Here is a 23947-nt window from a genome sequence, read left to right as displayed (position 1 = left end):
GAAGCCACTGATAAATCTTGCAAGAGCAATTTGCATGGGGTGGAACAGGCAGAGGCCTCCCTAGCATGGGTTTAAAAGTCAATAAGTTTAGAAGGAGAGAGAGAGTGATGGCTAAGACAGGGTACTGGTAAAAGGAAGTTTTGTTTGTTTTCAATAGGAGATTGGGGCATCTTTGAAAGCTGAGAGATACCAGTAGAAAGGGGAAAGTTAATAGACGTCAGAGGTGATAAAGGTGGAGGCAGGTCTGGGGTGGGGTGAGGCCACAGAATAGGCATCAGCTGTGCACATAGACTGGTCACCCTTTCCCTTGAGGCGTGGGGAGGAGGTGGGATGCTTATAAGCTTCAGCGTTCATAGTGGGAGGAAAAACTGTGAGAGCGGCTGCCTGGAGGCCTCTGTTTTCTTACAAAGTTCTTCTCCCGCCCCAGCCTCTCTTGATCTTCTGTCCTGCTGCTATTTTTGTTGGCCTGAGATCTTACTGTTCTGTCCAGGGAGGTTAGTTGCTGTTAATTTGAGCCTGAGGAGAGGGAGGGAGTCATATGCTTGTCATGATCACTCCCTAAAAATGAGACAAATTCTCGTGCTTCATTTTCTTCCCCTGCCTGAATCCAAGAGCCAGCACCAGTGGGCTGGGGTTCATTAGTGGTGTTTTTTAAAGAGATCTTTGTGGACTCCTATGCGGTAGTGTCTGCCGATCCTTAGTGAGTCAGCACGAGTAATATCCCTGGTCACGTGAGGCTTACAGTCGAGCTGAGGACACAGACACAAAGCAGGTAGTCATGTGATGGAGGTATAATCCACAAACATGCGATGGAGTAGAACAGACGAGGGGCCCTGACCCAGCTGTCAGTGAAGGAGGGAGTGGTCCATGAAGAAGGGTATTTGCACTGAGATCTGAGGGGTGAACAGGTGAGGGAAAGTGGAGGGAATGGGGACTGGAATAGTGTAGACAGAGGCCAGGGGGTGGGTGGGAGCATGTTTGGTTGCAAGAACAGGAAGGAGGCCGTGGTGACTTGACTGCAGAAAATGGAGGGTGGAGAGCGGTGGAGTCAGGCTGGAGAGTTAGTCAGGGCTCCCAAGTGCAGGGCCTGCAGGCCAGGCTTGGGATTTGGGTCTTTAGGTCAAATGCAGTGGAAAGCCATTGGAGGGCTTTGAGGAGGAGCTGGAGAATGATACCCAATTTATATTTTGGAAAGATCAGAATGGCTACAAGGTGGAGACTGGATGGTTGGGCGGAGGGTAGGGGTGGATACAGTGAGACTCTGTTGGAATAACTCTTTGTAGACAGAGGTTGTGGCTTAGCTTAGGTGGTGACATCATGGTGGAGATGTGGGGAGGTGGATAGATTTAAGAACTATGGAACCAGGGTTGTTTACGGATTGGATAAGAGCATGTAGGGAGGGAGGGAACCAGGCTGGTTTTGATGGTGCAGCTGGATAAATAGGAGCCTGCTGAAATGAGGAAGAAAAAGCCATCGTTTCTGTGGCCCAGGAGCTCAGGGCAGAGCTCTGGGTTAGAGATACTGGCTGGTAAATGGTCGTTGAAACCATGGTCATGGACGAAATCGCTGAAGAAGGAATGGAGGGTGCAAAGGAAGAGGGCCTCAACCTGAGCTCTGGGAATTCCAGCATTTATTGCTGTGCTGAGGGGGAAAAGAGGCAGAATGTAAGAGTCTGGAGAGATCCAAGGGAAACTCGGAGAGTGCTGGCGATGGAGGCTGAGGGAAGGGAGTGTTTCAATAAGGGAGAGGTTGTCGACGCTGTCAGTGACCCTAAGACTAAAAGTCAGAAATAGCCATTGGTAGTGTGACCATGAGGTCATTAGTGACTTCTGTGGAAGCTCTTTCGGTGGCCTTTCCCCTCTCAGTACATATTTTTGCATGACCGAAGTGTCTTTCGGGTATGGCGAAAAACCACTGCCCTTTACCCCATAGAACTCATGTGTGTTCCTATATTATTCCTATGATGGCTCTGAGTTGTTATTCTTTTATTTATTTATTTATTTATTTATTTATTTATTTATTTATTTATTTATTTTCCACTTTTAAATTTAAGATGTTCTTTCACCCCTGGACTTGCTGAATTATCTTCATTGTTCTCTAATTTTTTTTATCAAGCGACTGAATTTTAATATCTGACTAGGGGATTAGAACTTGCCCACATAAAACACTGCAGTTTTATGTACTGTTTGGCATTCAGAGCATATATCACATGAAATAATAATAATAAAAGGGCTTGTAAAATCAGAAAAAAATTAACTTGGGATCCCTAAAAATGGCATTTAGATGTGCACAGAACTGAGAGTGGCCTGTGGCTGTGAGGGCTGTGAGGCCTGTATTTTTTTGTGGTCTCTACAGAGAAACTGCTCCCAAAATCCAAGGAATCAGAAACTATTCTAGAGGCTGACGGAGCAGGCAAAAGACTGGAGGAGAAAGACAAAGGAAACTGGCGGGAGGGGCAGACATGTGCCTCTGAATGTTTTGTTCTGGGAGAAATGAGGCCTGGGCATAACTCAGTCTTCTCAGGATACTTTTCACCCTCCTGGGTGGCTTTTGGCACCTTGGGAAGGCTAATATCTCCTCATCTTTCCCTTGTTGGTAGGAGGTAGGTGGTACCAAGACTCATCACTTTGCCTAAGGCCAGATGTTTGGGTTGGCTATAGGCCAGCCTGGGAGCTCCTGCAGGTGAGGGACAAATGTTTGCTTCTCCAGGACACAGCTGTGGCCATGGGGCACCTGAGATGTACCGTGTTTCTCTGAAAATAAGACCTACCCCCAAAATAAGACCCAGTTAAGATCATCAGCCAGACAGACGCGTTTAGTATTTTATGACGATGTTTCAGAAGAAGATGACATGACTGTATTTGAATAAATGTAGATTGTTGTACATGAAAAAATAAGACATCCCCTGAAAATACACCCTAATGCTTCTTTTGGTGCAAAAATTACTATAGGGCCCGGTCTGATTTTCGGGGAAACACGGTACCTTACTCCCACAGCTATTGAAATAGGCCCCAGGAAGAGTCTGGCAATGGATAAGCTTGGAGAACCACCAAGTTCTGGCCCCCACTGCTTCAGAGACATGTTTACAGCAGACAGTAATGTTCCTTTTTGGCTGAGAGTAAAGCCAAAAGGGATGACGATCAAGAGATTCTTCTTTCTAAGCCAGCTCCTCTTGATGTGTGCCCTCCCTGCAATGCTCCTTGGAAAAGGAGGTTCTGTAGTACAGTGTGTTTGGGAAACATGCACATCAGAAGCCTTTGTGATGCTCCTGACAAGAGTCAAGTCTGTGAAAAGGTCTGCAGTAAGAAACCTGCATGCTTAGTTCCACTTAGTTGGCATTTCCCAAATATAATTTAAGTACTTTCCCCTTGCTTCTCCTCTTCCCCAAATACCTATTTATGTCATGGAGCATACTTTGGAAAGTGCACTAAGTCAAGAAGAAACCCATTGACTAGTTACTGACCATGAACAATGACAGACAGGTCATGGGTGGGTGGGCAGGGTCATTCTTCTCTCTTTACAATGGATTCATGATACTGGCTGTCTCCAGCTGCACATGCCATAGACTTGCATGAATCAAATACTTTATTGTATCTTCTTGGTTCCACTAAAACAAGTCTCTCTGTCCAGACACTTGGTGTAACTGTGCTTTCTAATCCTCACGCAAACCTCTAATGGAGGGGAGACTTGAAGCGGGGAAATTTAAAACTCCTTGGTCTCTTTTTTCACCCCAGAAAAACATGCTCGGTGCCTCTGTCGTTCTTCTTGCTTCGTTAATAACAGACATAGCAATCTTCTAACACATCGTCAGCAAAAACGAGGTCATTGGATTTGTTGACAGCTGTGGAATCGCAGATGGCATTTGCTCTGCTGTCTGGGTCAGTTCCCGCTTATCTGACCATGGGCTCTTAAAAGAAGGCCTGGCTTCTTTCTACTCCCCTCCCCCTGACTTCTTCTGCCATGGTTATTAATCAGAACTTCAAATACATTGGTTTTTCCAGCTTTCATTTCCCATTCTTTTGTTTCTCCCCTGTAGGCTCTAATCAGAAGTGACATTTTATTTCTGTCCAATAGGAATATAATTTAAGCAATCTGTGTAATTTTAAATTTTCTAGTTGAAATATGTTTAAACAGTAAAAAACAGAGGTGAAATTAATTTTGGTAATATATTTTAATTAACCCAGTATATCCAAACTATTACGTTTTCAACATGTAATAAGATATTTTACATTCTTTTTTTTTTTTTTTTAAAGAAACTAAATCTTCAAAATCTGGCATATAATTTACACTTGTATCATATGTTAATTCAGACAGACACTACATTTTCAATAAAGTGAAATATCCTGTAAAATGAAGTTGTATTTGACAGAAATATATTTTATAGCACTTCAGGTTTACATATACATTTAAATTAATTAAAATTCAATAAGATTAAAAATTCAGCTCCATCGTCTCACTGGCCACATTATAAGAGCTCAGTAGCCACGTGTGGCTAGTAGTTATTGTCTTGGACAACAAAGTTTCATATGATTCATTTATTTAAACAGTTTTCAGTTTTCCGTGTTTACTAAGTTGATACAAAATATTTGTGATTATGAGTCTTGTCGGCAACCAGGAACGAGTGGTAGTATATAACTTATATTAGCTAACTGAAGCAAATTTTCCCCATGAAAAATTCTAAACAACAGTTTGGGGCTAACTTTACCATATAACCTTTGAGGAATACATTTGAAATAATTACATTTCTGTTTATGATATTAATTATTATTCATTGAGTTGTACATGCATATTTCACCTAAATATAAATATATATATATATATATTTCATCTAAAAATATAAATTTAGAAATAGTGCTTTTGTTCCCCATGTTTACATTTCACAAAACAATTTTATTCCAATATTTTTCCTGCATCTTTGCTTTCAGTATTTTTATCATCACCAGAAATGACTTTTTGGGACATGTAACCCAGGTTTCAAGCTCATCATATTTATTTTCCTCCAAATTGCTTGGAGTTCAGTGCTTTGAGAGTTCATGAGTGATGCTATCACTAGAAACTCTACCCTAAGTCGTAAGTGCTCATTCATTTAACATTAGGACAGTTGTTTTTTCTTATCCAGCTCATATCTGACTGAGAAATCTCCATAATGCAACCAATTACTCTACATGGCTCTTAAAAAGAAAAGAAAAATCTCGTTTTAGTGAAGATAACATAAATAACAAGAGAGTGCATAAATCATAAGTGTACAGCTCAGTGAGTTAACCCAAAATGAACGCACCTGGGTAACCAGCATCCAGGGCGAAAAACAGAACAGTCCAAAGCATTGCCGGTGGTCTCTGTCATCACTTCCCCTGCTCCCCAAAGGTCGCCTCTTTCTAATTTCTAACACCAAAGGTTAGCTTCACCTGGTGTTGAACTGGAATCTTTATAAAGGGCATCTTTTGCTCAACACTCTGTGTGATTCTTCCTTGTCCCAGTAGTTGGTTTATTTTCATTTGTCTATAGACTTCCTGCGTTGCTTTTTAAAAGCAATCTTTAAGAAGATTGCTTTCTGCCACACCCAAAATTTTGTTTCATGGTTTACTGTTTTAAATTTGTGTGAAATGTTTTTTCCTTCTTAAAAATCTAGTCCATCGGATGACTTTAGTAAACATCCCGAACTAGCTTTGATTAATGTGTTTTTCCCCAGTAACCATTTTGTCGTTCAAAATACTGACAGAGTCCTTGCATTGTGAGAGACTGTGTAAGTCTGTAAATGTATAAAATATTTTGCTCTTTTCTGTTCTGAGAAATAACATTTAGGGGGAGGGGTGTAAAGCCCAGGATATATCCATGTTATATCCAAGAGATACCACGTGTATATGGACTGGATTTCCCCCTCCAGCTTACTGTGATTCGGATCACCATGTCATGGTTATTTAATGTAGCTTATTTAATGTATTTAAATGTAGTTATTTAATCCCCCTCTTGGGAGGGGGATAACTTTCGTGGACCTCCGTCCCCCAGATATCCACTTGGCTAACTCCTTTACTTCCTTCAAATCTCTGTTCAAGGTCACCTTCTCCATGTGCCCACCCACCTTGCCCACTCATTTGAAAAAGAGCACCTTATCCCCTGCCACTCCTCACTCTAGTCATTCCCTTCACCTCCTAAGATACTTTACTATTTTTACTTAATGATTATTGTTTGTTGTCTCTTTTTTTCCTGGGCCGAGAATAGTGTAGGTCATAGAGTAGATGCTCAGTGACAATTTATGGAATGAAAAGAGTGGCAGCCCGTGGATTTCCAAGGCTCGAAAGGTATCAGAATATGGGAACAGATGATTTCAGAGGTGATGCAATGAAGGTAAGATAGACGGACACTCACTCATGCGTTTTCTTTTTCCCGTAACTCGCAGTAGCTTTTCTCAGTGTTTGGGGTGGTTGAAACTTGTTGAGTAAACCCTCCCTGGAAGTGACTTGTGAGGGTTATATGTCACCCGTTTCTAGTTCATGCTTCCTAGCAGACATGTTTACAAATATGGAATTTGCTGTTATCGCCAGGCAAGTTTCTAAATTGGCACGTATGCATATGTGTATGTATGTATATATGTGTGTGTGCATATGTACATACATATATTGCATATGTGTATGTATTTATGAGACGTAACATGCTTTGAGTGCTAATTATGTGCTGTCAGCGAACACATGTGGCAGCTGATGGGTTTGCAGCACAGGTTGAACTTCCCATCTGTGTTGTTCAGAGGTGCTGAACATCCCGCTCAGTGAGACCTCTCGTCTGCCGGATTTGTCTGGGATCCAGCACAGATAATGAGTGTGGGAATTTGGACTAACCTAGAGGCATGTGGAGGATGGGGTGTCTCATCTGAGAAATGGAGAAATGGAGTTTATTCTGGCAAGCAGTTAGGCTGCCTGCTGTATCTTCCCCTAAAACTGGAAAGCTTCACTTTTACTGCTTGAGATTATGTGCAGCCTTTTCTGAGGGTTTTGAGAGCCAGCGAGACAGGATTACACCCCATGTAAGGTTTTCCCCTTTTCTGCCTTTGGGAGAATTCTCACTCACAGAGCTGGATCGCATTAGGATCGGTCAGCAGTGTTGCAGATGGCTTGGGGGAAGGGGCGGCAGGGGAGACGCTTGGACACGAAGTACTCAATTACCGAAAGTGACTTGCCTCCTCAAGGAGAAATCTGGAACTTCAAAGCCCAATTCCAGAATTTTCTCCTGATTCCAGTAAAGGAAACGTGCTACTTAAATAATAACTTGGGCAGTCCTTTAGGCGGGGCACGTCACTTTCTCAAATTCTTGGTTTTCTTCCCTGTAAAGTGAGGCTTTTGCACACTGATAATCTCTAATATTCTGTTCTTCTAGGGTCAACCCTGGCTTTTCAATTGTTTCTCCCCTATTATCAAGAGGCTTATTTTATTAATTTAGGTTTATGATGGTGGCATGTTGAATTTTAGTGCCATATGCCTTCCTTTTATGAATTTTGCTGGACACATCTTAATAGTCCCTGTGCTTTTCACCCAGTAAGTCGATGTTTGTTGATTGATAACTATTTTTTTCTTCCCCTTTAACTAATAATTGTAATTGGAGTTTAATGTAAGGGCTATTGTTTTTTAACAAGTTTCTTTTTTTAAGGTTAAAAGTAAACGTTGCCTTCTGATACTCCAGTGGAAAATATCTGTTGTAAGGAAAATCTAAACTTAAAATGATTCATTTGTTGGATCACTTCTGACTACTTAAATGTTTAAAAGACTGAAGAATAAGATAGATTACCATTGTGTGGGTGGTGCTATGATCTGTAGAAGTAACCCAAGATATGTATGTTTGTATAAATGGCCCAAGTATTCCAATAACTAATTATTATAAATCTAGCCTAAGCAATAAGAGAAAATAGTTTAAACCAAGGTTTCCCATCTAACTATTTCCCAATCTATATCTTCCTTCTGTTAGCTCTTTAGCAGCATTCATAGGTATTGAGAGGTAGCTAGGGAAGATGGATAGTAAGATGTTGTTCGCAGTAGCAGGGTATTATTGGTATGTTGTTGTTCGCAATAGCGGGGGTAATAGGGATGTTTAATTGGTGGTGGTATTAGTGATCTCCCCGCCAAGACTTATTGAAATATAATTGACAACATTGTATAAGTTTAGTGGGTGCAGCATGATGATTTGATAGGTAATCATTGTGAGATGATTACCACAATAAGGTTTGTTAACACATCCATAGTTAACCATTTTTTTTGTGTGTGGTAAGGATATTAACATCTACTCTCTTAGCAAATGTCAGTTATACAATCCATACAGTATTGTTAACTATAGTTACTATACTATACATTACATCCCCAGAAGGTATTCCTCTTCTAACTGGAAGTTTGTACCCTTTGGCCAACATCTCTTCATTTCCCCTACCCCTTCGCTCCTGGTAAACACTGTTCTATTCCTGTTTCTATAAATTTGACTTTTTTAGATTCCATAGATAAGATATATCATACTGTATTTGTTTTTCTCTGTCTGATTTATTTCACTTGGCATAATGCTTCCAGGTCCATCCATGTTGTTGCCAATGTCAGGGTTTCCTTTTTCTTAAAAGTTGAATAATATTCATTGAATGCATATACCACATTTTCTTTAAGTCAGGATGTTTTTGTGGGGGTTCTAAGGATGTTATTCGTAGGTGATAGGCCGTTACAGAGCAGAAGGCAGTCCAAAAAGCTTTTATAAAGGAACCTCCTTCAGAGAAAAAGGTTGTGATATGGAGGACACAAAGAGTAGAAGTCAGAAGAAAAATACCTGAAGAGATGGAAAAATTTTAAAAGAAAATGTATAAATATGCTCCTCGTAGAAATAAAGTGAGTTTTTCAAGGAACTCTTCATTATGCAGGTGGTGTAGAAACTTTATTTCAGTGACTTCCCATTTTGAATGAGGGATGCAATTGCTACTCTATCTTCTGAGACACTCCCCAGAGGGCAATGGAAGATTCTCCTTATGGCAGTTTAAGAATAACACAGATGGATTTTTTTTCCTAAGCCTCAAGCACAGGGATCTATGCGACCCATTGTGACTCTGATGGTGCCAGGGAATTGTGGCATCATTCTGTGTCGCTCTTGAATAGTAAAGCATCACCGTTATATCATGTGCTGCACACTTCTAACTTGTGACAAACAAGAACTGAGCCTTCGTTTGCCTGCAGGTTTGCTCAGCAGATTAATAATGGAAGGCACTCTGTGGTGGTAGGGCTTACCACAGGGTACCCACTTGTTCCAGCAGTTAGGAGGCATCATCACAAACTAGAGGCTAATTACAAATTGCTCTTACCTCCTTATTAAAGCATGTCTGAGACAGGCTCACCCCTTAGAAGTGTTTGTGTTATCCTTGTTTACGTTTCTCCATATTTGAGTGTGCTGCAAACTGCAGCCTTTATAAAGGATTGTGTGTTTTACTTGAAGGAATTATTGCGGTCTTGTGTCTTCCCATTGGTAAGAATTAGTAAGGATTACTGTACATGAAGAGTGTGTCTATTGCTGTAAAACAAACCACCCCAAAACACAGAGGTTCATAACCACAATAATCACTTGTTTTGCTCAATAATCTGCAACTTGGGCAGGACTTGGCAGAAACAGATGATCTCTGTTCCACATGGTATCAACTAGGGTGGCTTGTCAGTGGCTGGGGGATCTGCTTTCAAGATGGTGCACTCACATGGATGGCTGCAAGACTCTCCACAGACTGCTTGGGCTTCCTGAAAACATAATGGTTAAGAAGAGCAAGCATCCCAAGAGAACAAGGTGGAAGTTCAGGGCATTTTTATGTCCAGACCTCAAAAGTCACATAGCATCCTTTACACTTTACTCATGGGTTGAAGCCCATACTGGTTCAAGTAGAGGAACATAGACTCCACCTCTTGATGGGGGAGAAGGGTCTAGCAGACCATGTGGGATGAGAAATATTATTGTGATGACCTTTGGAAAATACAGTCTGCCTTACACATGAATTCAGACATGCCCTATTCATTCACAGTTCATTCTATTAGGAGAGGACTTGGAGACGTGCAGGATTAACATGGAATACATAAAAAATAAAAATGAAGGCAAGAAGTGGAAACAATAAGTTCAATAGTGAATGCAAGAGTTATTGGGCATTGAAAATAATCTTTAAGTGTAATTCTCAACAGTTGTAAATGCAAAGACACCCCCGCACCACCACCACCAAAAAAACACCCTATTTATTACTCAAAGAGATCACATATCTTCATGATATCTGAAACTCTCTCAAATCATTTCCATCTTCCAGAAAAACCATCCCAGGGTTCTCCAGGGTATTTACAAAAGAACAATAAAACATTCATTTCTTTGCACATTGTAATGAAAACCATCCCCAAGTACTTAGTTGAACTGCTCTGTTTACCATAGAGGTTTCAAATACCATTAGGACCGTGTTATATTTTTGTTGGTCTGGAGTCATGGGAATAGAAAAGAATTTTTTTAAACCAAGGGTTAAAACTCGAATAGCATTGGCCCACCAGCACCAACCATCTCAACATTTTGTTAAAGTGCCTTTCATTAATGTTTTGGAAGCCTATGTAAATCAGGGAATAGTGGGAAAAATGTCACGAATACTGGATGTTAAAGCAGCGTGGTGTGAAAGGAAACATCTGTTCCTGGTTAAAGTTCTTCAAACTTATGTTCTTTTGCCTCAGTCATTTAACTGTGGTACTGAGATTTGAGTTCCATGAAGACTCTAAAATTGATTTTCCAGAACATTCCCAGGGGTCTTAATAAACCCTGGGGTTCTTTACCCCAAGCCTTTAATTCCAGGGTCACTAGTATTACCAAAGTATAAAATTGGGGTTGTCAACCTAAGCAACTCAAAGATTGTGGATTCTACCTAGATTATTGTTTTCTTCTTCTTCTTTTTTTTCCTTTTTTAGGAAATGCATTGTCTCGTCTTAAGTAGTCCCTTTATGAAAGAAGGCCCAGTGGAATGCCCAGTTATGAGGTCTTTTTTAACCTTGATAAGAATTACTGATGTTAACAAATTGTTTGTAGCTACATGTTTCCTTTCTCCTGAAGAGAAGATTGACCTGGTTTGTTATGAGATGGACTGGAAACCCAGGGGCTGCAAATAATTTTAATAGTGTTGCTTTCTTGTGATGTACCCCTAGACCTACAACCCCTTAATTTCTCTGGGCTCAGTTTTCTTTTCTGTTAATATGATACAAATGGTGTGCAGATTTTTGAACTCTCCATGAGTGTATTTGCAAAACATTATTGGCCCCAGATGGACATTTACCGAAATTATAGACACGTAGATGTTTCCACTTAGAAGTAACCTCAGATTCTGCATATTTAATCTATCTATTCATTCCTGTATTAAACATTTATTGAGTACTTACTAGGTACCAGGAACTGCTTCAGATAGTGGGGACAGAGCAGGGAACAAAATAGACAATGTTTCCGCCCTCACAGAGCTTTCATTCAACTGGGAAAGACAGATAATAAGTTGTAAAAAAAAAAAAAAATGTGGAAATAAGTTATATGATGAAAATTAAAGAGATATGCTGAAGCATGACCAGGGGACCATTTTTAGACTGGGATTTCAGGGGTGTCCATAAAAGAGAAGAGGAGATCCTGATAACAAGGAGAAACCAGTCATGGGGAGATTTAGTAGAATAGCATCCCAAACAAGTTGCTGCAAGTGCTAAGGTCCCCCGATGGAAATGCACTTTGAATGATTAAACAAAGGCTTGTGAAAGTGGAGGGTTATGAAGACGTTGTGGGGTGGGGCACCCCAAGAGTAAGCACAAAATATCTGCTAAGGGTGAATGGAAGGATTGCTGGTCAGCAGAGTGTCCATTGATGGAAGACCTTGAGCCTTCCTTGCTGTAACCCTAAGTGGATTGGATAGCTTTGATATTTGTGATAGGAGCCCGGCAGAAAAACCAAAGATGTAATAGCCAGAGAGTGATGGAAGAAGCGGATCACATACTAGACGGGGAAGGATGAAAAAGAACAACCATCTGCTTATTTTTGAAAGCAGCTTTCTAGGTCTTCCCTGCTGGTCATGTTTCACTAGGTGACCCTATGTCTCCATTTGGTTGATCAGTTGTAGCTCGTGCCTCATCACAATGTAATTAGTAGTGTCACCTTTTGCTCTCAAAAGTGTCCTTGTTTGGACAATAGGTTACCAATAGTTTATCAGATCAGAGTCCTGTGGTGTACCACCTTTTAGTCAGCAGACTGCTGTCCCTCCTTTTGTTCTCCCACCTACCTCTCACATGCTTTTCCATGGGAAGCGTAGGCTGGTATGACCTCTCCCACAAGCTCTGCAGTGACTCCCTGGCCCCCAACCACTCTCTTTGCCTCTCATCTGCTCACTTCTATCACCTGCCCCCACCTAGATCCATACCACATCCTGTAGACAGTAATTTTCCTTGGGATAGACCTGATTATGCCACTGCTGCTCAGAAATAATGGCATCTCATTGCCTACAGAAGAAAAAGTTCAGACTGTAAAGATTCAACACTCTTCTAGCCCTCGTATGGCTTTGAAAGTGTGGAATATACTGTAGCAAATACAGTACTGCGTAATGTAATAGGTAGGAATATGGGCTCTGGAACCAGACAGCTAGGTTTGCATTGTACTTGCATTCACGAGTAGCCGTGTGACCTTGAGCAGTTTGTGCCACCTCTGTGCCTTAATTTTCTGATTTGTAACATGGGGACAAAAAAGAATACTTACTTTTTATTTTTATTATAAGGATCAAATGAGTTAATCTATGTAAAGCCCTTAAAACAGTGTTTGGCTTCCCATAAATATAAGCTATTGTGAGGGTGGATTTTTGGTGCAGGAAAACTGAAATTTGCTGTTTTCTGCATAACTTGTGACACTTTCTTACCTCTTAGCCTTTGCTAGTCTTATGGGGATCCTCCCCCGACACCATTTCCATAAGCACAGATTCCACCTAAGGGTATTTTACCATCCATGGATTTAGGCAGCCACAAAAGAACGTACTGTGAGGTCCATGCACATTCTTTGACTTTCCCACAAGACTATGACGAAAATCTCTTTAAGTGCTTTGCTCACATGATGTTTTGATATTTGGTTTATCCAGTTCCTTTGTGGGTATATACTGGGTCTTGTGTAAAGCTAGGGGGTCTTGCAGACTTAGCAGGTGATGGCAGATTCTCCTCTCGGTTCTTTTCCCTCAGTGCTCCTACCTGGATAATTGCAGCTCTCTTGGGCCAAGGTCTTTGCTTTTGCTCCAGGATCCTGGTCTGAGTACAGGCAACCACATACACGATAACTTCTACTGATGGGCATACATTGAGAGAGATTAGGGATTTGTAGGGCCAGTGAAAACATGCCAAAGCTGACACTGTCTGATCCAGCATGTTGACTCTTTCCATTGTGCCCCTCCTGATCTATTATGGCAAACTGCTTTGTGTAGTTGAATGGTTGGGGGTTGGACATCAATTCCAGAAATATTCTTTTAAAAACTGTCTTCAATTATATTTCAATAAAGTTGGGGGACGGGCAGTCTTTTTGAACAGACCTGATGGAGAGATTCATAGATACCCCGTGTGAAGTAATAGAATGCTATGTCTCTGCAGACAAAATAACCTAGAGCATTGATGCAGGAATTACTTTGAACAAAATATATTAACATTGTTGGGATAGATACAGATTTATTTGCTTATTTTTGTTTGGTTTAAATATCATTTGCTTCATATAATATTTGGCTTATATTCTCTTCTTTAGTACATGTGGGTACTGAACAAATTTCAGATTTTATTTCACATAACATAATGTATCTGCATGATAGATACTTAAATATTTGTTTTGTCCTGACATTCCTCTTTTTTGGACAGCTGCTTTATTCCCACAGTGCAGCTGTATGATTTCCAGGGGAGCCACCCTGCCCCTGGCCAGAGCTGATTGGCTCAGAACTGGACACCTGACCTAAGTTGGACCAATCCGAGCCCTTCTCTGGGATCTTTTGCTGTATATATCCAGGAAGTTTAGGCCTTCTACTGCTAGTAGCTAAGCTGTAAGCAAAAATATTCAGAAGTTGGCAATGGCCATATTTTCTGCCACATGGAGAAAATTGTTTTTAGATAAGAAAAATGATGCTAACAAATAAAGAAAAGTAGGGACAAAACTTGGAGAAAGTTTCCTGACAGTGCTAGAAATGCAGATTCCAGCTCTTCCTAAGGTAGCTCTGGCCCTAAGTGGACATGCTGCTCTTTCATGTACCATTCAGAGGTTCCTCACAGATGGGCCTCTCCTTGTTCACCTTTTTTGCATCTTTGATGTAGATTTTTGACACAGATTAGGGTCTTCTAGTAGGTTAGCTTTCAGGGGACACTAAGAGCTAGTTCAAGATCTTTGGGCAGTGGAAGTTTAACAGTCCTACTTATTTCTAACTCCAATACACTACATTTATAACGAGTCTGGAAATTATCTAATAATTTAGGTGTAATCTGGGTGAAAGAATTGAGTCAATTAACACAGCTAATGAGCGCAAATAAAACTTTTGTTAGAAATGCCTACCATGAACAGAGCTACCACAGGATGGATTCATTCTCTACTTCCACCAGAACACGGGGGAGTTCCTCCTCTTCCTTTTGTTTTAAGTGTAGAGTTTTTTGAGTTCTTTCAGGATTTCCTGAAATCCATATCTCCTCTTATAGCAGAGGCAAATAAAAAAGGACATCTTTCCCCAAATCCCAGTCCTACCTGGGACTTCAGGGCAAGCAGTGGTCCCTCAGACTGAACATCAACAGATTGCGAAGGATGGAGCACATTAACTCTTCAGATTCTCTCAGTTACCCCCTTAAGTAAAACCAACATGTATTAAATCCAAATTGGCAGGAGAAATGCCTTTTTGGCTCACTAGTGTTTCCCCAGCACCTATAAATATTGAGTAAATAGTTGCGGAAAGAATGAATGAATATTATTATCACCATTTTATAGATGTGGAAACAGACTCAAATAAATCAAGTTGACCAGTAACAAAGCTAGTGAGTGGCAGAGGTAGACAAAGCTTTAGGTCTCAGAACTCCTTGTCCACTGCTCGTTCTAAGACCTCTCAGTCACTAAGAGAGAAAATCACAACACCAGATGGTCTACACGCTCTTTCCTAGTGGCTCCATAATAGAGCTAAACAGCCAGCAGCGTGTGGTAAAGCTTTCAATTCCTGAAGCTAAATGTTAACATGTCAGAACTGAAGACAGCTTCAGACTTGAGCTAAAACTCGTGTTATTTTTGAACCTTCCTTTTCGGAAAGCTGTACAAGAGTTTAGGTGACAAAACATGAGAAGGGTTGTGTGTGTATGATAAAATATTCACCGTAAAGACACGTGTGTAACCGTGCAACCCAAAACAACATTTTTGTGCCTGTTCTTAACATACAGTACATGCTTCTGTGTGTAGATTCCCTGTATATGCCATGGATCCCAAAATATTTTAAAATATCAGCTGTCACAGAATGGTGGCCCAAGAATTATGAGGAAGGGTCAGAGTGGTCAGTGGTCTGTCTATATTTGGGATGTCTGCGCATGTGAGTCTTGGTCTTTACCCTGTATTATATGCCTCTGAAATCACTATTGAAAGTTCTGTTTCTATTACTCAGTATTTTACGTTTTATTACGCTCTATAGCAGCATTGTCCCATAGGACTTTCTGTGGAGATGAAATGTCCTATATCTGCACTGTCCAGTACTGTAGTCAATAGGCACCGTGGCTCTGGTGTGACTGAGGAATTGCATTTTTAATTTATTTGAATAAATTTAAATTTAAGTAACCACACTTGGTTAGTGGCTACCATAATAGATAGCAGAGTGCTGTAGTTTTACAAAGTCAGTACATTTCTGATTTCCAGCATTAATTAGCCATTAGTTATAGGTATTCCATTCAGTTCATCATAAGGTTAGAAACTGCCTATAGCTTATGGAAATTAAATCTATCAGCTTAAGATTTCTTATAACGTCCCTCACCTAAAAACATGGTGGGGAAATTTCTCGTACCTGGGCAACAGCGATGGTTGTCAGACTTCTTTCTGTGCTTCATCCTCTCCCTTGGGACCTTGAATCAATACCAGATTAAGGCCTGCTGGTTTTGTTTCTGTTTGATGCACATGGTCTCTCACTGCCTCCTGAGAGCTCCTAGCCATCTTTTCATTTCACACCGTGTCACGTTTAGATTTCAAGACCTCCATCAGCCTGCCCTGTGCTATCTTAGTCCCCTCACTCCCTTTACCTGCTCTCCTCCTGTATAGTCAGAGCTCTCCAGAGAAACAGAACTAATAGGATTATAGCCAGCCATCTATACCCACAGGTTCCTCATCTGCAGATTCAACCAACCACAGATTGAAAATATTTGGAAAAGAATGTTATGTTGTTGCTGGCATGTACTATGTCATTAGGCCTATGAGGTTGCATTTGTACCAAACATGTAGTCTTTTTTTTCTTTTTGGTCATTATTCCCTAAACAATACAGTATAACAACTATTTACATATCATTTACATTGTATTAGATATTATAAGTAATCTGGAGATGATTTAAAGTATATAGGAGATGATGGATAATTTATGTGCAAATGCTGTATCACTTTATATAAAGGACTTGAGCACCCCCGGATTTTGGTATCTACAAGGGCCCTAGAATAAATCCCCCATGAATACTGAGGGAAGACTACATCTGTCTGTCTATCTATTGAAGGAGATATTGAGATTGAGATTGATTTATCTTAAGGAATTGGCTCGTGATTTTGGGAACTGGCAACTCCAAAATCTGCAGGGCCATCCTGCAGGCTAGAGATTCAGATAAGAGTGATGCTGCAATCTTGTGTCTGAAGGTTGAAAACTCAGGCAGATTTTCTATGTTGTTGTCTGGAAGCAGAATTCCTTCTTCTTCAGAAAACCTGTCTTTGCTGTTAAGGCCTTCAACTGACTGCTCTCATTATGGAGGGCAACCCACATTATGGAGGGCAATCTACTTAAAGTCAGTGGATTGTGGATGTCATCACATCTAAAAGATATCTTTACAGCAACACCTAGACATCTAGTGTTGACCAAACAATTAGTCACTATAGGTTAGCCAAGTTGACACAAAAAATTAACCATGACGCCTTCTTCATTTGATTCAGACAAAATGGTCTTAGGCTGTGCCTGACCCTTTACCTATGTCTTCTTATATGGCCTGTGCCCACTTCAATTCCCACTGCCCTGTTGGCAAGAGGCTTTTCAGCTCCTTTTCCTATGTTACACATAGCTTTCATTTTTATCAAATCCAGCCCATGTCCCATTTCTCCCTAACTGGTTTCACTCTGACTGACATACGTACTCTAAAACATGAACAGATGTACGAGACAAAGTATATGTTTGCACTTATCATTAGCAGCATGTTATTCATTTTGAAAGTAGAGTAACAGAGAATATATCCTAGATTTTTCTGGGATTATGTATCCCAATATCATCTTGTTTGTTTGTTTTTTAATAAAAGTGATTCTTTAAATAATATATCCAGGGAGGATATATTTTTTACAATGCATTGAGATTTTTTATAGACATAAATTTAAAAAAAAGAAAAAAATCTTTTTCACATCACGAGATCTCTGCCTTTAGGTTGGGAAAATACGGTTACCATCAGATTTGTTCTTACTCTATATAGAGAAGTTAAATGAAGTTTTGGATCCATGAAAAATGGTCTTATTTAATTTTGTATGCCCAAACCAGCAATTATTACTCCTTTAAGTGCTGATGGTGAGATGGTTCCTAAATGCAGCAGAAACAAGAAGGTGGGTGAGGGTGTATTTCAGTTTAAACTAGTGTCCAACTGGGCATCTTGGCACAGGTTGGATTAAATAAAAGTGGAAAGAGTGGTATCGGTGAAGGGGCATCGGGTTGGAATTAAGATTCTCAGAGTCCTATGCGGGCTTTGCCTGTGATTAGCCCTGAGACGTTTGGCCAGTCAGGTAACTATCTCAGAACCAGTTTCCTCTTCTGTAAGGCATTATTTTGAGGCCTAAGGCAATGTGTGTTGAAATTCTTAGTAGAAGAGTTGTACGGTGCTAGCAGTTGTTGTTTTAACTGAGCACAGTGGTTAGAGAAATTTTGGTCATGCCTGTGACAGTCTGTGGAGAATCCCATAACCAAGGTGACTGATTTGGTCATGATTTGGTCTTCCATATTGATTTGACTCCCTGCTCATGAAACCTGGTGTAGCCTGAAGTAACGGTGGTGTCCAGCAACAGAGGTTGAGCTTCTGAAGTAAAACAATCATAGAACTATGGAAAGTAGGGTGGAAAAATGCAAGAAACATGGGGGAATAAATCTGGCAGGATATGGTGAGTGGATACACAGGGTTAGAGAAAGGGAAGAGCTAAGGAAGATACCCGTGACTCCAGTTTGAGAAACGAGGTCTATGATGGACCCCATCAGCTATGATCTGAATCCCTGAGGAAAAGGAGGGCTGGGGAGTCCAAATTTGGGGATAATGAACATATGCCTAGCAACTAAACCCAAGTGCGTTTAGGAGGTCACCATGGGGAGAGGAGAGTGACGAGAGCTGGTAGCTGAGGATGAACCCTGATGAACACCACCTGGGCCCCCTTATCATGCACCTGGGGCTTGCTCAGTAAAGGTTATGAATGAACAAATGAGGGAATGGGAAACAAACAGGATTCAGTTTGACAAACACAGTCAAATGACTTGATGAAAAAGAAAAGAAAGTGCCTGTACTAGAGTAATGTAGAAAACCAGAAGTATCAAGGCCCCCAGGGTCTATCTAGCCAAATATTGATCTTTATAAAACCTGAATGGGGTTCTTCTGGTTAAAAAGGACTGTTTGTCGTTTCTGGTAAACAACTGGGCAGCCTGTATCAAGCTTTTGAAAATTAATATCCATTGACCCATTAATTTTGCTTCCAGGAACCCACCTAAAGGAAGTAAGCAGAGATGCAGACAAAGATTTATGCCAAAAATTCCTGAGACATGGATTTCTCTGGAATGCTTGGGATTGGGTGGGAGGGGTTTAACTTTGGCATCTTTTTAAAAGTTTTGATTCTGTACATACTGTGGTGCGGGATACAAATTTTTCATTAATGTTTAAGATAAAAGATGAGCAAAGAAATCATGTGCCTTGCCCTCAGACCCCCCACTCTCCTCTGCTCTTCGAGTTACTATTGTGGGAAAATTGGGGATCTTCTGGCCTCCTGGGTGAAGTGAGAGGCCAGAGGTACCTAATTTGCATGGTATCCATTGACATCCATGATATGATTCTTTTGATTTTCAGCCCAACCTCATTTCAGGACATTCCTGGCTTCTCATGTCATGTTCCAGAAATATTTCTAGAAGCTTCTTCTATACATCAAGCTGTTTGCACATGTTTGCACACTACTAAGCCTTTGCCCGTGATGATCCTTCCTTCTCTTTACCTTCATTGCCCTTCTCCCTTTCTTTCACCTATCTGATGATCTCCTATTCATCCTTCAAAGCCTCCTGTAGATTTGCTCCACAAATAGGTTTTGTCTAACATGATATTTTTGGGGGAAAAATGAATTTGAATGGTTAAGATAAGGCATACACACTCCAGTTCTGCCACACTCACCACCTCTTCCTATTGTATTATACTGTTTTATGTGTTACAGCCCTGACCTTCTGTGAGAAACTTTTTAAATAATCACATTCATCCCTGTCATTTCTATAATTTTATATCTATTACTGTATTTATCACCTTCTATGAGAACTTTTTGAAATATATACTTTTTTCACCTTTAAAAGTAGTGTGCATGCCCATTAGATAAATTTTGAAAAATTAGACACAAATAGAAATATAGCTGTCATAATCATGTCCATAAAGTTTAGAATCTTGATTTTTTAGATAACATTATAATATAAGCATTATTGTACCACGTTAGTATAATTATTTCTAAAGTGTTTTTGAATGAAGCTTCTGGAGAATTGGACTTCAGTTTTGTATCCCCAGCACCGAAGCACAGTGTTGGTCTAGGACAGTGTAGGTACTTAATCACATGCTTGTTGAATTCTGAGGCTGAAAAATTAATCAGTTTCCATCTCTACCTTCAAGGAGCTCATTCTGGGAGAGGAGACATATATATTCACTCATTATTTAATGTATTCATTTGTTTATTCAACGGATACTTCTTGAGCACCTACTATATATCAGACAACATCCTAGCACTGAGGACACAGAAGTGCACAAAACCCCAGCCCTGTGAAATATGTATTCTAGAGCAGTGCTTCTCAAACTTTAGAGCGCATTGGAATCACCTGGAGGGCTTGCTAAAAACACACATCTCTGGGCCCTATCCCCAGTTTCTGATTCAGCAGGGCCTGAGACTTTTCATGTCTAACAAGTTTCCAGGGTATGCTGCTGCTGCTAGTAAGGGGCCACACTTTGAGATTCCCTGGCATGGAGGATAAGTTTGCAGTAGAACAGGGCAAAGGAATATGATGGCCCAGTTTGTTGTGGAAGAAGGGCACATGTCTGATTTATGTCAAAGTCTCTCTGATTCTTCAAGTCTGGTGAGGAGGGGCTTGCTAGGATACTGCCCTGTGTCCAGAGTGCTCACCTGCTCACTCTGGATTATTCTTAGCAGTCTCCGCAGGGCCATGGAAGCCTGGGACCCATTAATGAGAGAGGGCAGAGCAATAATGATGGCCACGAGTATCTTCTCTTTGCCCCATCCCTCGGCATACTTGCCATATATGTCTAATCAGCGTAAGTGCAAGGAAAGTATGATATCCCCCATTTGACAGATGAGAAAACTGAGGCACAGAGAACTTATGTAACATACTCTGGTTCCCTAAACCAGTGAGTTACACCTCTGGGGTTCCAAGCCAGGCCTTCCCACCTTCAAACCCCATGACTCAAGTTGAGACTGTTCTATGGTTTTGCCCTCATTGGGACCAGTTTTTACATGTTTCAGCAGTCATAGCTATTTCCTCTGTGGTGAGACACAAATTGCAGGGGCTCGTGCACCTGTTCCTCAGGCACAGCAGAAATGGAGAGGCTCCGACTTGCAGTTTATTTGGGAGAAAGCCAGACTGGAGCCAAGGGGCTTCATAGTTGAAATAGAGATCTGCAGTTTGGAAAGACCTAATTGTCCTTCCTGTAGGAGCTGTATCTGGAAATGGTTAATATTATTTTCTCAAATGTAGAAATTTGTGGAAGTTTAGTTTTAGTGTACTTTTACTGCTGTGCATTGAGAATTTGCATAATGTATTTAAAGCTAAATGAAGAGCCAGTCTTTCGGAAACCTTCTGAAGAAGCATAGGCTGGCAGCATTATTTCACAAACAGTTAAGATTAGAGAAAAGCCATCATACTCCATGCCATGGGGACTAAGGAAGTTAGCATTAACGTGGCCCAGTTCCCAGGCTCTCAGCACACGTTAGCATGCTGTCATCTTTGCAGTTGTCCATCTATTATCTGTCAATTACTTGGATTATTTGACTTTAGCTCCACATAGGAGGACTTTCAAAGATTGGTGCTTTAGCATAATGTCTTCACCATCTATCAAGGATTAAGAATATGTAAAAGATGTAAGAAAACTGTCTCTCCATTTTCTGTAAAGCTGAAGATGATGCATTTTGCTCCATATCTCTGCAAGAGTCATACAATACATTTCTCTCTTCCTTAGTAGAAAATTATGCTTCTCTCTTATTGACTGGGTGTGTTCCCTTATTTCATTTGAGGACTGTAAAATCCATTGACTTTATCTTTTTTTGCCTATATTACCAGGAAGCTCATATGCCTTAAATGCCATAGCTTCCCTTAACCTAAGGTTCTTTGGTATAATTATCTCCCCACTCTTTTCTCCTAAAACTTTCGTTACCTATGTTTTTTATAAGCTTTCCAAAATTATTTTTAAAAGTCGGTGGATATCATAAATCGATGAGTGAAAAATAAGTTTTAGAATGGAAAGGATGGCGTTAATTTTTTTTTTAACTTTTAGAGTGAATTGAGCCAACTATGGGCATATGTGTGAACATATATATGTCCAAGCACATTTATGTACTTGATGCCTTGAGATGTATCCAGTTGGTTTTGTGGTTAAGAGAGCGAACTTGGGCCCAAGCCAGACCTGGCTTTCAACCCTGGTTCCTCACTGCTTGTTTTATGATTTGGTACCTCTGGGCCTCAGTGTCCTCATGTGAAATGGAGATAATGATATTATGCAGTGTCGTGGGAGCATCACACGAAACGATTTATGGAAACGGCCTACTGTAGTGCGTTGCACATGGTCTGCAATAGGTGGTAATTACCACTGTTGTCATTGTTGCATCGAGCACAGGCGAGACTTGGTAGAAAGATTGTACTGCACACTTGGCATCTGCTCTAGACTGTTTTCTAGAATGTACAATGTTGAACTAAAATGACCTTCTAGTTAGAGTTAGGGTGGTTTATCCAAGGAAGACAGCCAACGCTTGCTTCTCCCTTAGAGAGAGTAGTTCCGTGCTGATATTTGTTACTAATTCTCAAATGTCAGGAGATGATCACTGCAGAGGCCTCAAGATTTTCTGAGGTCATCCACTTGGGGGAAGGTGACTAACACATCGCTCTGAGGTCTCTACCTCCTGATTTATTTGAGCATCCTTGCCCAGAAAGTCCCCTAACGCCCATCTTCCAGTTGTGGCTGGCTCTTGCTTGATTTTATTAGGCCTCTACCTTCCATTTTTTTCTTTCACTTATGACTCCTACATATAGCTGCCCTGGGGGATTTTTTAGGGAGAGGAGAATTAAAATGCCACAGTATTCCCTATGATCATTCGTCCCCCATCTGGGGAGCTCAGGAAGTGAGAAGGAAGTTACCCATTACCTAGACTGGATGGTGTGTACTGTGGCCTGCAGAGTCACGAGTCTACCCAAGCAATGCCTGTGGGCCAGGTGTGCTCTTTGGGCTCCTCTGGCTTCAGCTGAGACTGAGAGCCCCACGGAACAGGTGTCCCTCAGATGTCCCCTCTTGCGAGGAACATGCACATCAGCTTCTGCACAGTGGTGATTTCCCCCACCTCTGCCCTTCTTTGCCAAAACAATTGTTTAAAAGAGGAAGCTCTTTGGGTCATAAAATGTCATCTGGTAATGAGTGTATGGTTATATAGACACACTAGATTATACAGAAGCCTGATTGGCAGGAAGCAGGTGACTCATCAGAGAAAAAAAAATGATGAAAAAATAAACTCTTACCAAAATGAACTTCCTCTTTCAAACTCTCTTTGTTCCAGTTCATCCTTTTAGAACCTTTTTCTAGCCTCTTAGGAAAAAAAAAAAAAGCTAATAAGGACTAATGCAGTGTTTCAAAGAAAGGTAACCACAGCCCTTCGTAGCCAAATGTTTTATTTTTCCATAGTTAGAAAAAGCAAGCCCCACGGGCCACAGTCGGGCTACGGGTGGGGTGTGGGCACTGCTTAGAGTTCTTGGAGCCTCTGCCAGCGTGATGGCTCTCGCGTTCAAACTGAAATCTCCTAAAGGCCTCCAGTGAGGAGATGTGGCAGTTGCATGCGCCCTCCCTTTGACAGAACGTCCCATTCACTTGGTTCCCTTCATTTTGTTTGCCTCACAGGTCCAGGAGGCTGCGAGTAGAGGCCTGAAATTTGTCGGTGTCATACCTCAGTACCACTGCCCCGGGTACTCAGCAGGCAGCAGTCCCCTGGTGGATACCAGAGATGTGAGAAAGGAGCCTGGCAGGGATGGGGACCACGAAAACCCCGGCACTCCAAAAGCAGTAGACGGAAGCTCAGAGCCAAGCCAGGGCCCAAGAGGGCAGCCACCCACTGCCGAGCAACACAGCTTGCCCTTAGAAGAAGGGAACGATGCAGAATTTTCACCCCTCGGGGTGAGCAAGACTGTGGATGGACCCGATGGTGACCCATCAGAAACGCATGAGAAACCACTCTCGGGAAGTAAGTATGTCAGCACACGGAC

At 41.1% G+C, this 23947-nt stretch overlaps 1 protein-coding gene across 1 annotated transcript in view; it reads left to right on the top strand.

Moving 5' to 3' along the window:
- The window catches only part of RFTN1 (raftlin, lipid raft linker 1), a 187895-nt gene that overhangs the window by 103029 nt on the left and 60919 nt on the right, over window positions 1–23947 (top strand). Inside the window, exon 5 of the mRNA XM_081071626.1 lies at window positions 23586–23925. Within this exon, the coding sequence (XP_080927752.1) occupies window positions 23586–23925 (340 nt within the window). The remainder of the gene's footprint in view (window positions 1–23585; window positions 23926–23947) is intronic.

Source organism: Rhinolophus hipposideros (assembly GCF_964194185.1).
Source record: "Rhinolophus hipposideros genome assembly, chromosome: 14".
NCBI lineage: Eukaryota > Metazoa > Chordata > Mammalia > Chiroptera > Rhinolophidae > Rhinolophus > Rhinolophus hipposideros.
The sequence above is the reverse complement of the archived record's forward strand: the minus strand, read 5'-3'. Positions and strand labels throughout refer to the sequence as shown.